Below are 16,003 nucleotides of genomic sequence, written 5' to 3'. Positions count from 1 at the left end.
AATCAGAGTGATCAGTTGTCACCGGCGGCTGATGACATTTTGAATACTGTGATCGATAGCTCATTCACCACGACAAAAATAATTCACAATTCTAAATGTTGCTTTTTACTTTTGTTTGTATGATGAGTGCGGGTGCAAGGTTGGTCTGCGTGTGCATTATGAAACCATGACTATGGTATGAATAAATTCTCGGCCATGTTGATTGTTTATTGTGCAGAACTGTGTTTTTCAGTCAAGTGTGATAGATTCATGTGTGTGAGCGCAAAAAAACGTTTAACCATAGCATTTCAGTGGGAGAGCCTTTCTGGAGTGAGAGTTTCAATAATGTGACTTAAATTCCATAGTGTTTTAATGGTGTGAAAGCATTTCAGTAGTGTGAGGAGAAAAAAAAAAAAATCAGTCATGTGTATTAAGAGTGTTACAGCCTAGTAATGGTGACAAAAAAAATTCTATAGTGCATGTGTGAGCAAAGAAAAAAATAATCTGCGAGAAGTAATCCCGAATTACGTCCGCTAGCGTCACTGCAGCCAACTGAAACAACCCCCCCAAAAAAATGCAACCAAACAGACTTTTTGGGATATTTTTATATAAATAATTAAAAAATATTCATTGGAAAAACAAAACTAAAGGGGAAAGCAGAAGTCCCCTCACAAGACATCAGTCAGTCTGTCCTCATCCAGCTTTGTACGGCATGCAGGTTGTACGTTGGGTTGGTGAAAAGAGCTTCGGGTCACAGATTGATGCAAACCGTTTGGAGCATTTTACTCAACGTCCTCGACATCCAGCTTTGAGTCCACCTACTATTACACTGTCCTCACTAACAGACAATTTGGCGAACTACAACCGTGTCTCGCAAGTAATGACATTTTTTGGAACACTAGTAGGAAGTCAAAATTTTTGCGCTACTGGACATCTATATGATACTAGCACCACCAGTGAAATGCTAGATGTAAATTAGAATGTTCCTAATAGTGAGGACCAAAAAAAAAAAATAAAGTACATGGACCTTAAACTGGATATCGAAGAAATACATAAACAGCTTTCCATCCATATTGAAAAATAGATCTATCAAGTTTGCTTTTACAGTTTAATATTCTTTCCCCACACACAGATCACAATGTGCCTTGAAACTGCTATAAGGTTCTGTAAAAACAAAAAGGTAGTCAAAAGCCACTTTACAGATTCTGCAAATACCTTTGTTTAAAAAAAAAAAAAAAAAAAAAAACTCCACCTTTGAGAGAGGCTTGTGAATCGAAGAGTCGTTTTAATGCCGCCCGTGTCAACTCCCTCCTGGCTGCGCCTCCACCTGCCCCACTCAGTGGAGGAACGTCCCTTTCCCCGCTACTCGCGCTCTGAAGGATTTGCTACACAGCGGCAAAGATGAAAACATGAACGACGGGCTTGTCAAAAGTCCAGTGCAACATTTTGGCCCTCGGCAGAGGGAAGACAGCATGACGAGGCAGGACGTCGGGAGTTTGAGGAAGTGACAACGTGCAAGAGGAAAGTGACCACCGCCGGCGATTGCTTCGACTTGTCTCGGAGCAAAGAATCTGAGGTGTCCTTTGTCCTTTAGGGATCAGGTTCCATTCTTTTCCAGGAAGTTGGAAACGTTCCATGAGAATTTGCGAAATGAAATAAAGGCTGGATCTTTATAGGTAAGACAGCTCTGGGGGGGAAAAAAAAAATTAAAAGACTCCTGAAAAATGATCAGTTGCACTGTTTTTCCGTAGTTAGGGAAAATAGATTTGAGCATAATTCTGACAACCACCAGTTTTGAGTTGTGTAATGTTCACATTCCCACCAGGCATCACTTTTATAATTTAACTACTGCTGCAACTAACAATTATTTTATTCATTGATTAATCTGCCAAATCCCAGAATTATTTATTTATTTCCCAATCCTATATTCAAAAACAGGACATTTCAAATTGAGAGCAAAAAATACTTGTTTGGTAAATGTCAAAATGTTTGTTTTTCAAAGTAAAAGCAGATGTTAAATGCTTCTTTGAAAACTCAAAAAAAATTGGAAAATATTTACTCCAGAGGCTGAAATTCGGAAGATTGACAATTTTAAATGAAATAAGGTCTCAAAAAAGGATGACCAAAATCATTGCCCGTCGAAATTCAACCACGTGTCAGGCCGTTTACGCAGCAAAAAGAAACATGAGCTGGGACTAGAGCAGTTTTCCCCAACCAACTGAACCAACAAGAAAAATCTCAAACCCACAAATAAAAAAAATTTTTTTTAAAACGCCACAAAAAGTATGACTGCTGAAATAACGATTCTCGTCTCAATTTATTCACAAATTGACTTGCGCTGTGAAATGTGGGCCTTTTGAACACAATGCTGATGACTTTAGATCTATGAAAGTTGACAGGTTGATCAATAAGTTTCTTGCACCTTCTGTCATCTACCGAAAGAGCTTCGTTAATGTGACCGATGTGCTGTCGCAAAAGCAAGTCAATCAAATGACATTTGATCTCTCATACACACACACACTGGGGAAAACATTTTTCCTGCCCCGTATGTGTGTTTTTTTTAGTACATCAAAAGTATAACAAATCATGTTAACACAGTGGAGGAAAACCTTTTGCCTGCTCAGTTTGTGGCCAAAGATTCGCTCAGAAGGGACGTTTCAACGCACACTGGTGAGAAACATTTTGCCTGCTTCGTTTCAATCGACTAACACATCACCCGAAAAGCTAAAACGAACTCATCCCCATTGGTGGTTGAATTGTCCAATGCTTGCTTTAATTCCACCAGTCAGCCAAGAAATGATGCCTGGTGAGGGTGTCAACATTTTTCCCCAAACAAAAGATTTTTCATTTTTCTGCAAATAAATACTTAAAATGACAAACCGAGCCATCATTTTGTTGATTTTTTTTTTTTTTTATAGAAATTTTGAGGTACAAGCAGGCTTCAGATATGCCACTGCTCTAGTGCAAAGGAGAGAAAAAAAAACGTAAGCAATAAAGAATTGGTAATGCCCTCACACTGGGGCAAGGCGAGCTATCTACTGGTCTGGAAAATTTTCATTTCTCTGACTTTGCCATTCATGGGTAAATATGTTCAACTAAAAATCAAGATTACTTTGATTCTCTAAACGACTAACATCATGACTGCCAAATTCATATGTCATTAGGGGCATTTATCTGCAGGAAGAAAAAAAAAAAAAATATTCGCCCCCAGAGCTGTATTTGGAGTGACTGACTTATGAAAAACCAAACCTTTATATTTATGCCTTTCCATTAAATTACCCTCAAAAACCTCCAAGTAAATGTTCCAATTTGGAATATTTCAAGAGAAAATGCCCCGTTTTAAACTCCCATGGAAATTTACCAAGCTTTCTGTCAATTTCTCACCAATTGGCAAGCCTGCTCAGAGCACACGCTTCTACAAAGCCAGATGGTCCAGAGAGGGGCGTCAAACTTCAGCAGGTTTCTCTCACAAGCGTGTCCGCTGCGGACAGATGAGGACGGGGGACAGCTCCACCTATGGGAAGGCAAAGAGACCAACATCGGCGGAGCGTAGAAAAGAAAGCGTGACGCTCAACGTTTCATCCAGGCAAACAAGGCGCAGGCGGGCGGCGTCGACTTCGGGGTGAGTCATTGCCTCCAAAGATTAACATGCCGCTTCTCCTCTGCACTGCGGCCGTGACAAACAAGCCCCCGCTGGGAGTGAATGCCACAGCGCGAAAGAAAACTTCACCGCGACTTTGGAAAACTCACGATTGTTACGCTAACAGAATCTGCCGCACGGCCCAAGCTCCAGTTGCTACGTTTATATGGACAGCGTTCCTTTTAAAGCAACACTGCGTCATATGTCAGTTTTTGTTGATTATGGCGGCGCCATGTGGACAAGAGCGGTAGTGTTTTGACAAAAATCAACCACATTTCCCATGCGTGCCAGCGCGTAGTGTCGTGAAATCCTGAGCCGTCCTTATAGCGAAAGGAGGAAGTGAGTATAGCGTAAAGCAATTTCCCAAATTGTATTTTTTTTTGTGTGCCAGGGTTGATCCCATCCTCCTCAAAGTTGCTTTGTGCCAGTAAAAAACGATACAGACACCCTCAGGGCGTGAAGTTCTATTCAACTAGTGTACTTGTAAGTCAATTTTTCATCAAAAGAGTTGTGAACATTTTTTATTTAGGTCGATTTTTTGCCAAGTGCTGCTTTAATCTGACCAGAGTTCGGATTAAAATTTTGATTGGATTGCGCTGTTTTCACGGACACTCAAAATATTGACCCGAATAGGACTTGCATGTTCATGCATCACACTTTCGATCGGAACAAATTATCTTGACATGCGCAGATTGACCAAATATATCAGAAACGGTAGTAGAAGAAGCCGCAGCGACTTCCGCGTCAACAAAAAATCGCTCCGTTCATTTCTACCTTAACCCAATAAAGCCTAAAGTGCCTGGCTCAGCAGCTCCCCAAAACCGTCGGTCATCTTTGGAATTACCCTTGAAAACCTGAATTTTTCCCAGAAATTACACACCTACAAAATTTTTTTTACATCTCAGCCCCTGTAGCAGACAGAAACATCATTCCAAAAGATTTTGACACCTTAGACACGTGGCTTGCACACAGGCCCAAGTTTATTCATCTTTTCTGTTTCAATCGAAGAGGTAAAAATAAGGCGTCAGTGTAAGAGAAGCACTATTTTTAATTTCAAAAATCGAGTGGTAATTACCATCCTCCATTTTGTTACAAAGACGTCGATATTGTCATTGTCTACAAACATATCTTAACCATACATCACGTTCGACTGGTTCAAAGTCCACAAGCGCATCGTCTACATCACTGCCGTTACTCATTTCAAAGCTCCCGCCATCGACCGCCGTTATGACTCGAAAGAATCGTCTGCGGGCTCACGACAGCGTCACGTGTATATTCTGATGCATCTCATTGGTTAAGAGAACAAAAATTGGATTTAAAAAAAAAAAAAAAGAAAATCACGTATATGCTCTGCAGGCTTTAAGGGTAGAAAGACGGTTATGCACTCCCATCCTTAATGGGTTAAAGGTTATTATTTTGTGTATTTTTTTTTTCCCCCGTTTGCGCTGTTACGTCGAGTTAACGCTTCCTAATGGAGCTGCAAACGTATCCGTTCAGTCTCGCGCCCGTCACTCTGCTTCCGAGATAACACACGCGTATACTGAGGTCACAGACATGCGCACTAAAGACGGTTTGTTCCGCAAGCGTTTTCATGCGCGGCGATCGGATCAAAACCGACAAACCGCGCCTCTCGTTCGGAATACAAACTTGATCAGGTCGGAATATTCCGAATGGGGTGAAGCATTTTTATCCCCATTAGGCTTTTAAGTCGGAATAAATGTGTCCGTGTAAATAAACGAGTGACACGTCAGCGCGCTAGCTGTGATGGAAACGTGCGATGAGTTTTCCTGCAGTTTCGTGATGAGTCACCGTGGCACTCGCTGAATATCAATAACAGCTTCTCTCTTTACGCTCCACTCCCCTCCCCTCCCCTCCCCGCCCCGCTCTTGCTCGAGCAAAGGTTCTCCCTTAAACGTGAATTTGTATCGTCGAAAAGAGGCCTCGGGACCTGGCACCCACTTTCCTTTCAAGCTTTTCATATGTAGCCCCCCCCCACTCACCAGGCAGGCTGCTGCCAACTGAAAGTGAAGAGGAGAAAGGGGGCGTCATTGCTGCTTGCAGGTGGACAGCTTGCGGATCTTGCTCGCCGTGGAGATGCCTTTGCGCGAGGGGTTGGACGAGGACGAAGACCGTCGTTCGGTTTTGGCCTTGCTGTTCAGAGAGCCCGCCTCGGTGCCGTTCACGCACAGCGGCTTGGCCATGGGTGGGCTGTAGTCCAGATCGTGATCATCTTCGGCCACTTGTCCTAAAAGTTGGACACAGAGGGGAAAAAAAACACAAAAAAACCCCAATTGGCTTGAGAGCAGAAATCAGACATTCCGCTAAGCTGACCGTTTTTCTATTTATGACCCACAAGAGTTTTTCATACAAATACTTTATGACTTTAAGTTTTGTGTTAGCTTAGCTTATTCAAGACGATAGCACGTTTGGACTCGTTTACCCGTAAACCTAGAGTCCTCCACTGAGCGATTGAACGTGAACCCGACTTCAAAATCCTGCCGGAAAAGTGAACGAGTCGGCACCAATTACATGCGAAAAACCCAATACAAAAGACGGCCTCATTACTAAACACGGGATACACTCAAAAAGGATCAAGTCATGGGACGCAGTATCTGCTCGGGAGAAACATTACCATAGACACAAAGAGCATGTACCGGAGATGCAGCATTGCTCTTCACACGTGGGAGTGAATCCTAGAAAAGCATTCACGCTCCCAACACCACAACCATTTCCACTGGGCTATTTATAGAACACTTCATTCACACTCTGCAGCTCCTATCGGACCTAAGTGGGGCACCCCTTCTAGATGCCCGGCCAGCACAGACTAATGCATTTTTCATTTCAGGTTTGTTGCCTAGCAACTGATACAGGTTGTGAATTGTGTGTGTGTCGCAGTGAGGAAGACTGGGATGTGGTCAACAGTCATAATCAAAGCACAGCGAGTAAGTGACATCTGATGACATGTCTCCGATGCTTGTTGTTGGCAGTCGTTTTCTTTTATTGACACTTTTTTTATAATCTTGTGGGGTTTGCTGTCCGTTGTAAGGACCCGTTCTGGACTGTTTTTTTTTTTTTTTTTTTGATGGGGGTATGTCAGCGCTACTCGATTGTTAGCCTCATATCAAGTACTTGACAAAAGCGTGTCCCAAATTATAAGTTTCCTCCCAACTTACAGGTTTCGACTTTTGTTTTGTTCGGCGCAAGCTTCAGTTATGCTGAGATGAATGAAAATAAAATGGAGCAGTTTGCTACTCTTAAGCCCTCGCATGTGAGCAAGAGCCAGTCCACTCTCAGTCAGGGATATATATATATAAAAAAAAAAAATTATTCAAATAAACCACATAACTTGGACTTTCAAACCTTACTGCCAACAAAATACAAAGCACCACAGCTGGGCTAACGAAAGCAGCATTGATGTTGCAGTCTTCATCGTTTAGTCAATGGATATTCGAACACAAACAGCGCAGGAAACCATGTAGACGGAAAGTCAAGCAAATATTCTTTCTCTTCTGTGAAAAACAAGTATTACCGCAGCTTAGTCAGTAGTATGCATGTGTATACTGCCCCCTGGTGGCACATACACCAGTAAGAGTCAGTGCACGGAAGCATGAAATTGCGATGCACAAACCGTTTGTTGCTTACGTTACTGTCATCAGAGTACCGTTATCGGACAACTGGAGAAGAAACCTCGGCCACAAAAAGTCCCTCAAGAACACACAAACCTGGCACTGTGAAATCCTGAGTGTAGATGATCTCATCCTCTCCGTCATAAAGCTCGTCGTCGTCGTCGTCTTCAGCGTAGCCATGGAGATCCTCCAAGTAGGGCACCACCGTCATACTGCGCCAAGGGTCCCTGCTCTCTGCGCTGGCGGGGATGGGCACGGGGAGCTCCGTCGGTGGGTGTTTCTTACGCACCCAGCTGGCAGGAACACACGGAAGAAGCGCCGTATCAATGACCTTTTGCCCATGTGGAACCATTCAGTGAATGCCTTATGATCGCATTCGAAGCCTTCCAGATTGGCTTTCGCGGAATATCGCAAATAAGAAAGCACTTACTTGTGTTGCCTTATGTTTTGTATGGAAAACCTCTTTGCCGGGTCATACTCGAGCATTCCTGAGAAAAAAAAAAAAAAAAGGGCCCACTTGAAATCACAACCTGGCAAAAATGTTGCGCGCGAATGTACAGTCATGGACGCAGCTTGGTGGTGGATGTTCACAGAATGCTGAGGTACAAGAGCTTCCTTGCTTGCTTGCTTTACCTCGATCCACCTATAATATTTCGAGGTGACAAACTGCGGGTGATGAACCAGTTTGCTGTGGCGTAGGGCCCCGCCACATAGCGAGCAAAGCGGCCGAACGTGACCGAATTGGACAATCTCGGGGAGCCAATCGTTGTCTAAAGCGGAATACATCCGGCCTTAGATAGTCACTTGAGTGTAGAAAATGCAACGAGGTGTCAAGTGAACAGTGAAACGATTCATCTGGGATTTTGTCAAGGCAAACTGTAACCCGTTGTGACTGACGAACTCCATTTTGGGCCCTTGTGTGGGCTTGTTGCCAAAATGTCAGCATGATGAGACAGCAGTGATGTGTTGCGGACACAGACCTAATCATAATAACAATATTAAGAATGTGACCATCTCCCAGCAGTGCTGGGCTTATTTTAGACGATGCAATATTCATGGTCTCTGATCTGACGCATCATCAGACACAGACGTCACACACTGAGGGATGGAGGCCTGAAGACTCGTGAAACCACGAGTTGCTAACTCAACAGCCATTGATCAAAAATAAACCAAATGTAACACTTCATGTCATTTCAATTGCAGAATTAAACTCCCCCACATGGAGCGATTCATGAAAGGGGGAAACGTGCCCATAAAAGGAAAAGCTGAAGACAGAGCACCACCCCATCAAAAGCGCACAGATTCACCTTCATCTCTTGATGTCATCTCAGTCCCTTTTTTTTTTTTTTTTTTTTTCCAGGATTTCTCAGGCAGTTGAGTTGGCCTTGACATAAAACCGATACGAGGTTCGCCATAAAAGACTCTCGACTTCTTTTGTTTTAACAAGGAGCTTTGCAGCAGCCTGGCGGAGTGTTTAGCATTCTGCTGTGGGCTCCAGATCAATAGAATGACGTCAGCAGCTGAAGGGATTTCTACCGCGTGGAGAGGGACACCCAATGATTTCAAATGTCATAGCACCACCAGCTGGACACACTGATAAAGGACACCCGTGCAGCGTCACTGCAATGTGCTTTTTTTGTCCTCCTGCGCATTCGACAAATCAGGCGCAAGATACGTGCACGCGGCGGACACGTCGCCGAGCACAAATACCCACAAAACAGCTCGATAGCGGCAAAATCTTGAAAGGCTTGCTTTGTGGATCCATTTTGACTCAAATAATTCCACACTTGAAACCCCACTTATTTGCATGGCACCTAAAAAGTCACTTTTTCCTTAACATTATCCCTTCAAAGCATGGCGCCGTGTACAAAAGGAAACGCAAACGAGCGCTGTGACAGTCAAACATCTTGAACTTAAAAAACCCCGCCAAGAACATTCCAGAGATTCAATACTCACCTCGCAGCAGGTCCGAGAGGAGAGGTCCGCAATCTTCAGGAATAGTAAACTCCCCTTTTCCAATGTTCTCAAATAGCTTATAGATGTTGTCCCCCTCAAACGGATAAAGACTTGTAGTAATGTTGTATCTAAACGGGGGGGGGGGGGGGGGGGGGGAGAACAAGGAAATTACTTCTATAGCTTTTTGACTATAATGATACAGCCATCTCATATTTTTAGAATCAATTATTCTACTTTTCCCATCGATTCATCTGATTAAAACAAAAAAAAGTATTTAAATATAAAATGAGCATGTGAGATGCAGGTATTATTGCGCACGTGGGGTCATCATCCTCATGTTATCTGTGACTTTGAGTGTGCGTGGCTTTAAAAAGGTAGGGCCTGCTGAGTGACGTGGGAACAGCGGCTGGCTGTTGACTGGCTAATTGTAAGCCAGTTGACCGTAAAGTGCCCGAGTGTCAGTTGTGGCCATAGCAGCTTGTGTGTGAATGTTGCCATTACAGAAACACAACAGGGATAATTGTGTCGAAGGGCCAAGCGCCGAGACAACTCACAGTGTTACTCCCGCAGACCAAATGTCCACTTTAAACCCTGAAAAGGTGTCCAGGCCGTTGGCAATCTCTGGCGGCTGAAAGGCCGGAGAGCCCTGGCTGGTGCGACACGTGTCGTCCTCTGCAAACGGGTGCAGGGCCTGGATGCAAAAGCATAGCTCGGTAAAGCTCAACATACATTCCGACTCCATTCCTCCTCTTCTTTTACAAAATGAGATCACATTTGTACGTGTAAGCTTACCTCAGCTACTCCCAGATCAGAGATTTTAAGTGCCCCGTCTGTGGTCAACAGCAGATTGCCTGGTTTAATGTCTTTGTGGACAATTCCCTGGCTGTGCAAATATTCAAGGCCATCTAAGAGTTGGCAAAAGTACCTGCAAAAAACAAAAACAAACTGTGAGCAAGTGTGCTCACCGGCAAATCGAACAATGTAGACCAGGGGGTGTCAAAGTCATTTTTTGTCACCGGCCACATCGTTGCTATGGTTTCCCTCCGAGGGCAGTTATAAATGTCAACCCATATAAATGCACGATCGCCTTATATCATCACATATACACAATAAATTGATGGATAACTAGTTTTGAAATTAGAAGCCAGTCATTTTTTTTTTTTGTTATACTATTTTTCAATTTAACTCATTAAGGCCAAAAGCGCCTGGCTCAACAGCTCCCCAAAACTTAAGGTCGCCTTTGGAATTACCCTTGAAAACCTGATGTTTTCCCAGAAATTCAACACTTACAAAATAATTAATATCTCTGGTTTAAAGTCCACAACCGCGTCGTCTATATATCACTGCCGTTACTCATTTCGGAGCACCCGGCGATCGACGGCTTCCGCCATTAGCCTACGGCTCAAAAAAAAAGTCCGCGACATCCTCCGTGGTCCCGCGACACTGTCACGTATATATTCTGATGCATTAAATTGGCTAAGAAACGGCGAATTGGATTAAAAAAAAAAAGACACAGATGTATCCGCTCTCCCGGCTTTAAAAGGTAGAAAGACGCAACAGCGCTCCCGGCTCTAGTGGAGTCGACATGATTTGCCTTTGCGGGCCACATCAAGTGATGTCGCGAGCCGGATCTGGCCCACAGACCTCCAGTTTGATGCAAGTGATACAGTCACATTAAGGTTCAACACTAAGGGCCTCGGGCATTTTGCGATTACACAGTCATGCAATTAACTGGCAGTTACTTGAAAAGTATAAGCGCAGCAGTCTAAATATAGAGGCGGAGCCATTGTTGCAAAGAGGATTAGTCTAAAAATAGAATAAATATGGAAATGGAAGGGGTGAGAAGAGCAAGGGAAACGACAAAGCCATACCCGTGAGCTTGAAATATAGGAAACCTTTTTTCCGGGACGCTGTCCAGCATTTCTTGCATCCCGCACACGCAATATTCCATCACCATATACGTAATTCACAAGTCAAGGGCATTCAGAACGTCCAAACAAATACACTCAGTGCTCACAAATTGTGCGTCGTGACAAAGATCATGTTAACATACTGTCAGAGTTATTGAATCAAAACTATGTTTATTATTGGGCTTGTAGTGTACAACTAGTCTTTGGTCACATAAAAGTCATCTTGTATTGCATTGCAATGTGCATACATGTGTGCCTGATGAACAGAAATTGAACATAGGTTGATCTGAATCACTATTGAAGTGAGACGCTTATAAAAAAAAAGACAAGAGCAACTAAAACCACTTAAGGATATATTTTCTGCTTCTCCTCATTGTAGAGAACATCCACCAACTGAATCACATTCTTGTGTTGGAGTCTTCTCAGCAGCTGAATCTCTCTGTGACAAAAGACGCAAACAGCACGGAAAAGGATTAATCTTTAGATGAACATTTGGCCATTTTCCACAGTCTTTCATGAAGCCTTTAAACCGCCATGCAAAAATCCCAGCGAAGCTCGACATTCATCACCGAGCTGTGAGGGATTACAATACAGAACCCCCCGCCCCCCCCCCCCCCCACAAAAAAAATTATACAGCGTTATTCACAGGAGATGGGGACAAGCCTTGCTGTAAATAATTCACACCCCTGCCAAAGGGATTTGTAATAGCGCATGGATGCCTCAAGATGATGGCAAAGCACTTCAAATGGAGGGCATCATAAAACATAAACAACATGCATCTAGCATACCCTGAACATGTTACATATAAAAAACGAGGCTCATCGATAGTATTAGCTAGCCGGTGCCATCTCGCTACTTTCGACTGCATCAATCCTTTCTATTTCATCATGTGCTGCACAATGAAAAGGTAAAACGTCCATAACAAAAGGCATAACAAAAGCAGCTGCCTGGCCACAGCACTGCTGGTGCTCACGTCTTTAGCGCGTTGACACAAACTGCTGGCCAAAGTCCTTCTCTTTGTCTCACCAAAATCAATACTCAAGGCCAGCGCCCGAATGCATGAGTCAAAAGGGGGATCAATCAACTAAGGAGTCACACCTGTTATGTTTCCGCCAACTTAGCCCACATGAGCCCTCCGCACACCCTTCCCTTCTCCCTTGCAGTCAATGGAAAATAAATCACGCCCACCTCCGCACAACCTGACATAACATCACACATGGGCAAACAAATTATGCGCAGTGGCACTTTCCACAAATGGTATTAAGTCATCAAACTTACTTTGTGGCATTTGCACACATTTGGGAGAACCAAAAAAACTGTAACAGTGGAGTAGGCTACACGGGTTATTAGTTGTTGCATATGGGAGACAAACAGAAAAAGTACTTTTAGCACAGTGCTCGGGGTGCATTCAAGGATCACTTATAAGGTAGGAAAACTCAAATCTAGGTGCAAAAAAACAAAACAACTGTCAATGAATAAAATCTCACAACTCCAAGATTCCACCCAAAACAAAACAAATCAAAAAATAACCTCCAGTATAACAATAGAGGCTATTAGAAAACTGTCCACGTATCACAATCGCACAAACCCAAAATGACCAGTCAGCGTGGCCGCCTAAGGCACGGTGACATTCATCTGTAACCTAAAACCAACACAGTTAGGTGCTGTGTCCAAGGCCCGATTCGCAGGACGTCTCAGACTGAGAGAGAGAGAGCTGATCGATGTGCGTTTTCACTGCACTGGGCTTTATCTGACATCAGGTGCAGATAGCGTGCATGCGTGCGGGGCTGTCATTCCCAAACAAAGGTGCGTCTTGCTTTGAATGCTGTCCTGGAAATGGCATCGTAAAGTCAACATGCTGAGAGCAACGGGGGACATGAAACATACGCAGGCCTGGACAGGCTGCAGGATCCTGCTCATGGCTTCCACCAATGAGAGCAGACGTACTGTTGGAGCTCTTTAAACACGGCATCTTGAAGACCTTCTTGCCTTTGCGAACTCGTGCAACTGCTCCCTAATGCTTTGTCTATAATTAGCGCAGGGTGCAGTCATATTTAACGATATATGGTGTGATTAAATTCTTTGGTATTCTGCAAGAAAATTTTGCCCACTTGAGGTCACCATCCTCAACGTTCTGCACTGGAGCAGCTGTTACTTTGAATGTGTGTGGCTTTAAAAGGCAGAGGCGGCCTACATGTTATGTTGTTAGACCAGTCTACGCGTCAAAATTCATGGGCGTCAGCTTGTCTATGAATGAATTACGTGTTTCTTTCTTTTGTTACTTTTTGTTCAGTCAAATCCATTTTAAGTGCACCAGTGACCGCGTCTATTCTTGATCACTTGAAGAGACATTACAATACATTCCCACTAGCGGCGGTAGGCTAATTAGTTAACAGAGATACATTGCAATAATAGACGTGCTAGCATGGAACGCACGTTCTATATTGTGATAGACACATTGCACTTCATCTTTTTTTTTACGTGTGAAATGATTCCAAACATTGGACATTCCCTGTCATTTACAGCCTCTTTCCTCCTGGCTCACCAACTTATTTCTACAATGTTATTCGATTGATCGTTTCAGCCCGACATAGAAAGCGTTTTCGTATGCATTAAGCACCGTGCGTGCAAAAACAGGGTGGAAGGATACTCACTTTTTCACATTGGCTTCGCCATTGGGAATCCTCCTAAGCTTCTTCTTTTTCAGTATCTTGACAGCCCTGCGGCAGAGGGTTTCAGAGTCCAGCATCTCTTTCACTTTGCCATACGATCCCTCCCCCAGCAGATCCCCCATTAAGTACTTTCCTATCAACTTCGCCCTCTTCCTGCGCGGCTGATAAATCACCTCGGTCGAGTCGATGCGGTGAATGAACGTGTCCATCTCCATCAGTTCATTTTCATTCAGGTAGTTGAGGTGATGTATCTCCCCGGTGCTCATGACTGATCCACAGACTGAGCCTCGTGTGCAAACTACTTGGGAACAAATCTTCCTGGTGGCGGAGAGTAATCCACTGTTAACCTCTTGGCCCAAAAACGAGAGGTGATGAAGATAAATACTGAACGTGGGAGAGGGAGACCTCAGGCTGGGGTGGGAATCAGTCCAGATTTGTAAACATTACTGTTCTTTTTAATCAAAAGCTGCACTCTGAGGAGAAAATGTATTAGGCCCACTGTCTTCAGAGTTTCATTGTGTGCCTTTTGAGACAAATTCACTTACAATTTTTTTTTTCTACCCTCACCTCTATATGAATTAATTCAATTCACCCTTTTGTAGGGGCAACCAGCCCTGGTTTAAGGCCATGTAGCACATTTCTGTCAAGGATCCATGCTGCCTGTTATAGTCTGCCTCAGGACACATGTAAACCTGGACTGCATCCAAACACACTTCCACTACTAATTTCATGCAGCAGTGTCAGCTGGGCTTCTGTAGAGAGACCAAGCCGTCCGAAAGTGTGCTCCTCCCGGCTTCAGGTGTCCTCCATTCCACCGAGGTTCTTTCTGCCGAGAAAACGAGGGTCATTTAAACATTAATGCATCTGCACACTTCTGAACTAAGTTGTCTCAATTGGGAGCCAATCATAACAGCGTGTGGACCGTTATAGGGGACCCTGGGCGGGATCGGTTTCCGCATAATGATGATGATGATGATAATAATAATAATATACTTTCGTAAGAGCGTTTAATGTAAAATTAAAATGATGTAGCAATGACAATGTATTGTGCTCAACTAATAGCTAGCCAGAATGCTAATGTAGCCCATCTCCTTGAATGAACTAGCTCGCTGTATTGCACTTTTAACATTGCTTTCTGAGTACACATGCCGCAAAACATGTAGCTTGGTCCACAAACTCTACAAACAAATACATTTCCTTGAAGGGCAAAAAAAAAACAGCGAGCATAAATTTGGATGCGTGAAACGTCGTCACACAAGTAAAGCTAGCGGTGACATGCAACTCTAGCTAGCCATCATTGACACTACAAACGTCAAGCCAAGCGCTTCCCATTTACCGGTGATGATGGGGGAAAAGTCAAATGTAACTGTCGGCGTGTGTATCTTCATCCTAAACCAGAAGATGCCCTGACGACCACAGCATCATCCAGATAAATCCAGCTAACGCAAGATAGCTAGGGTTGCGTCCAAGTCCCAATGTAAACTGCTAGCTAGCTAGTTCATTGCCAACTCCTCCGGTATGGAAAACTCACCTAAAATCCGCGTGTATGTTTGCTTGTTCGCAGGCTTTATTCGTTTCTCCTGTGTCCGTCCTCAGAATAACAAATGTGTGACCCCAGCCAAGTTGCATATCATTTCATATTTTTCGGACTCTTCGTATTACTCGGCCAGTCAGGTTGTCGCCATCTTGTTTACCTCCCCCCCTAAACTCAAGTCAACTCGCACCGACAGTCAGCGCGTTACTGCGTCAAATCAAAGTTTGCAAATATGCAAAGTCCAAGTGCGACAAGCAAGCTCACGGACAAGACATTATCTTCACATAAGCGTTTTGTCGAAAACAGAAAGGAAGCGCGTCTCCCCCGTGGTGGCACGCAGTCAATTGCAAATTATGAGCCGGTTTCATTCATTACTTAAAAACGCGATTCAGGGGCAACGCTTACGAATCTTAATTTTGCCCCCCATTAATACGCAAAGCGTGTTTTATCTTTACAGTGCGATTAGGTCGCCACTTACTGATACCTTGGCCAATTCTAGAGTGCCTTTTGCTTGGCTGGGGTCTCAGAGTTATAATTATCTCGAGTAAGCCCCTTGGGGAATGGCATAGTGAAGGTCTGATTTCACTTATCTGTCACCCTCCAAACGACTCGGCTGCTCCAGACAGCAATCCCTCCTCATGTTCAGAACCTTGGGGAAATTAATATTGTTCATAATAGTTATTAGT

The 16,003-nt window shown here is 43.8% G+C and overlaps 1 protein-coding gene across 5 annotated transcripts; it reads right to left on the bottom strand.

Moving 5' to 3' along the window:
- Positions 1-566: 566 nt before the first annotated feature.
- stk11 (serine/threonine kinase 11) lies at positions 567-15,943 on the bottom strand. 5 transcript variants are annotated; one of them, XR_015088444.1, is made up of 12 exons: positions 15,315-15,942; positions 13,766-14,609; positions 11,467-11,550; positions 11,073-11,162; positions 9,994-10,126; positions 9,756-9,892; positions 9,202-9,329; positions 7,676-7,733; positions 7,342-7,538; positions 5,620-5,864; positions 3,364-3,493; positions 567-1,666 (listed from the first exon to the last, which is right to left on the bottom strand). XR_015088444.1 is itself a non-coding variant. In XM_086043599.1 (12 exons), the coding sequence occupies exons 3-11, from the start codon at positions 14,047-14,049 to the stop codon at positions 5,665-5,667; spliced, it is 1,311 nt and encodes a 436-aa protein (XP_085899725.1). In that variant the 5' UTR covers positions 14,050-14,101; positions 14,376-14,609; positions 15,315-15,943; the 3' UTR covers positions 567-3,493; positions 5,620-5,664. The 5 variants fall into 5 exon arrangements, 3 of the variants coding, with proteins under 3 accessions (XP_085899725.1, XP_085899724.1, XP_085899723.1); XR_015088445.1 differs by having other exon boundaries at positions 567-1,364; XM_086043599.1 differs by having other exon boundaries at positions 567-3,493; positions 13,766-14,101; positions 14,376-14,609; positions 15,315-15,943.
- Between the last annotated feature and the right edge of the window lie 60 nt (positions 15,944-16,003).

The sequence above is a fragment of the Filicampus tigris genome, chromosome 10, assembly GCF_054856515.1.
Source record: "Filicampus tigris isolate MCC_2025a chromosome 10, RoL_Ftig_1.0, whole genome shotgun sequence".
Taxonomy (NCBI): Eukaryota; Metazoa; Chordata; class Actinopteri; order Syngnathiformes; family Syngnathidae; genus Filicampus; species Filicampus tigris.
This window is presented reverse-complemented; position numbering and strand designations above follow the sequence as displayed.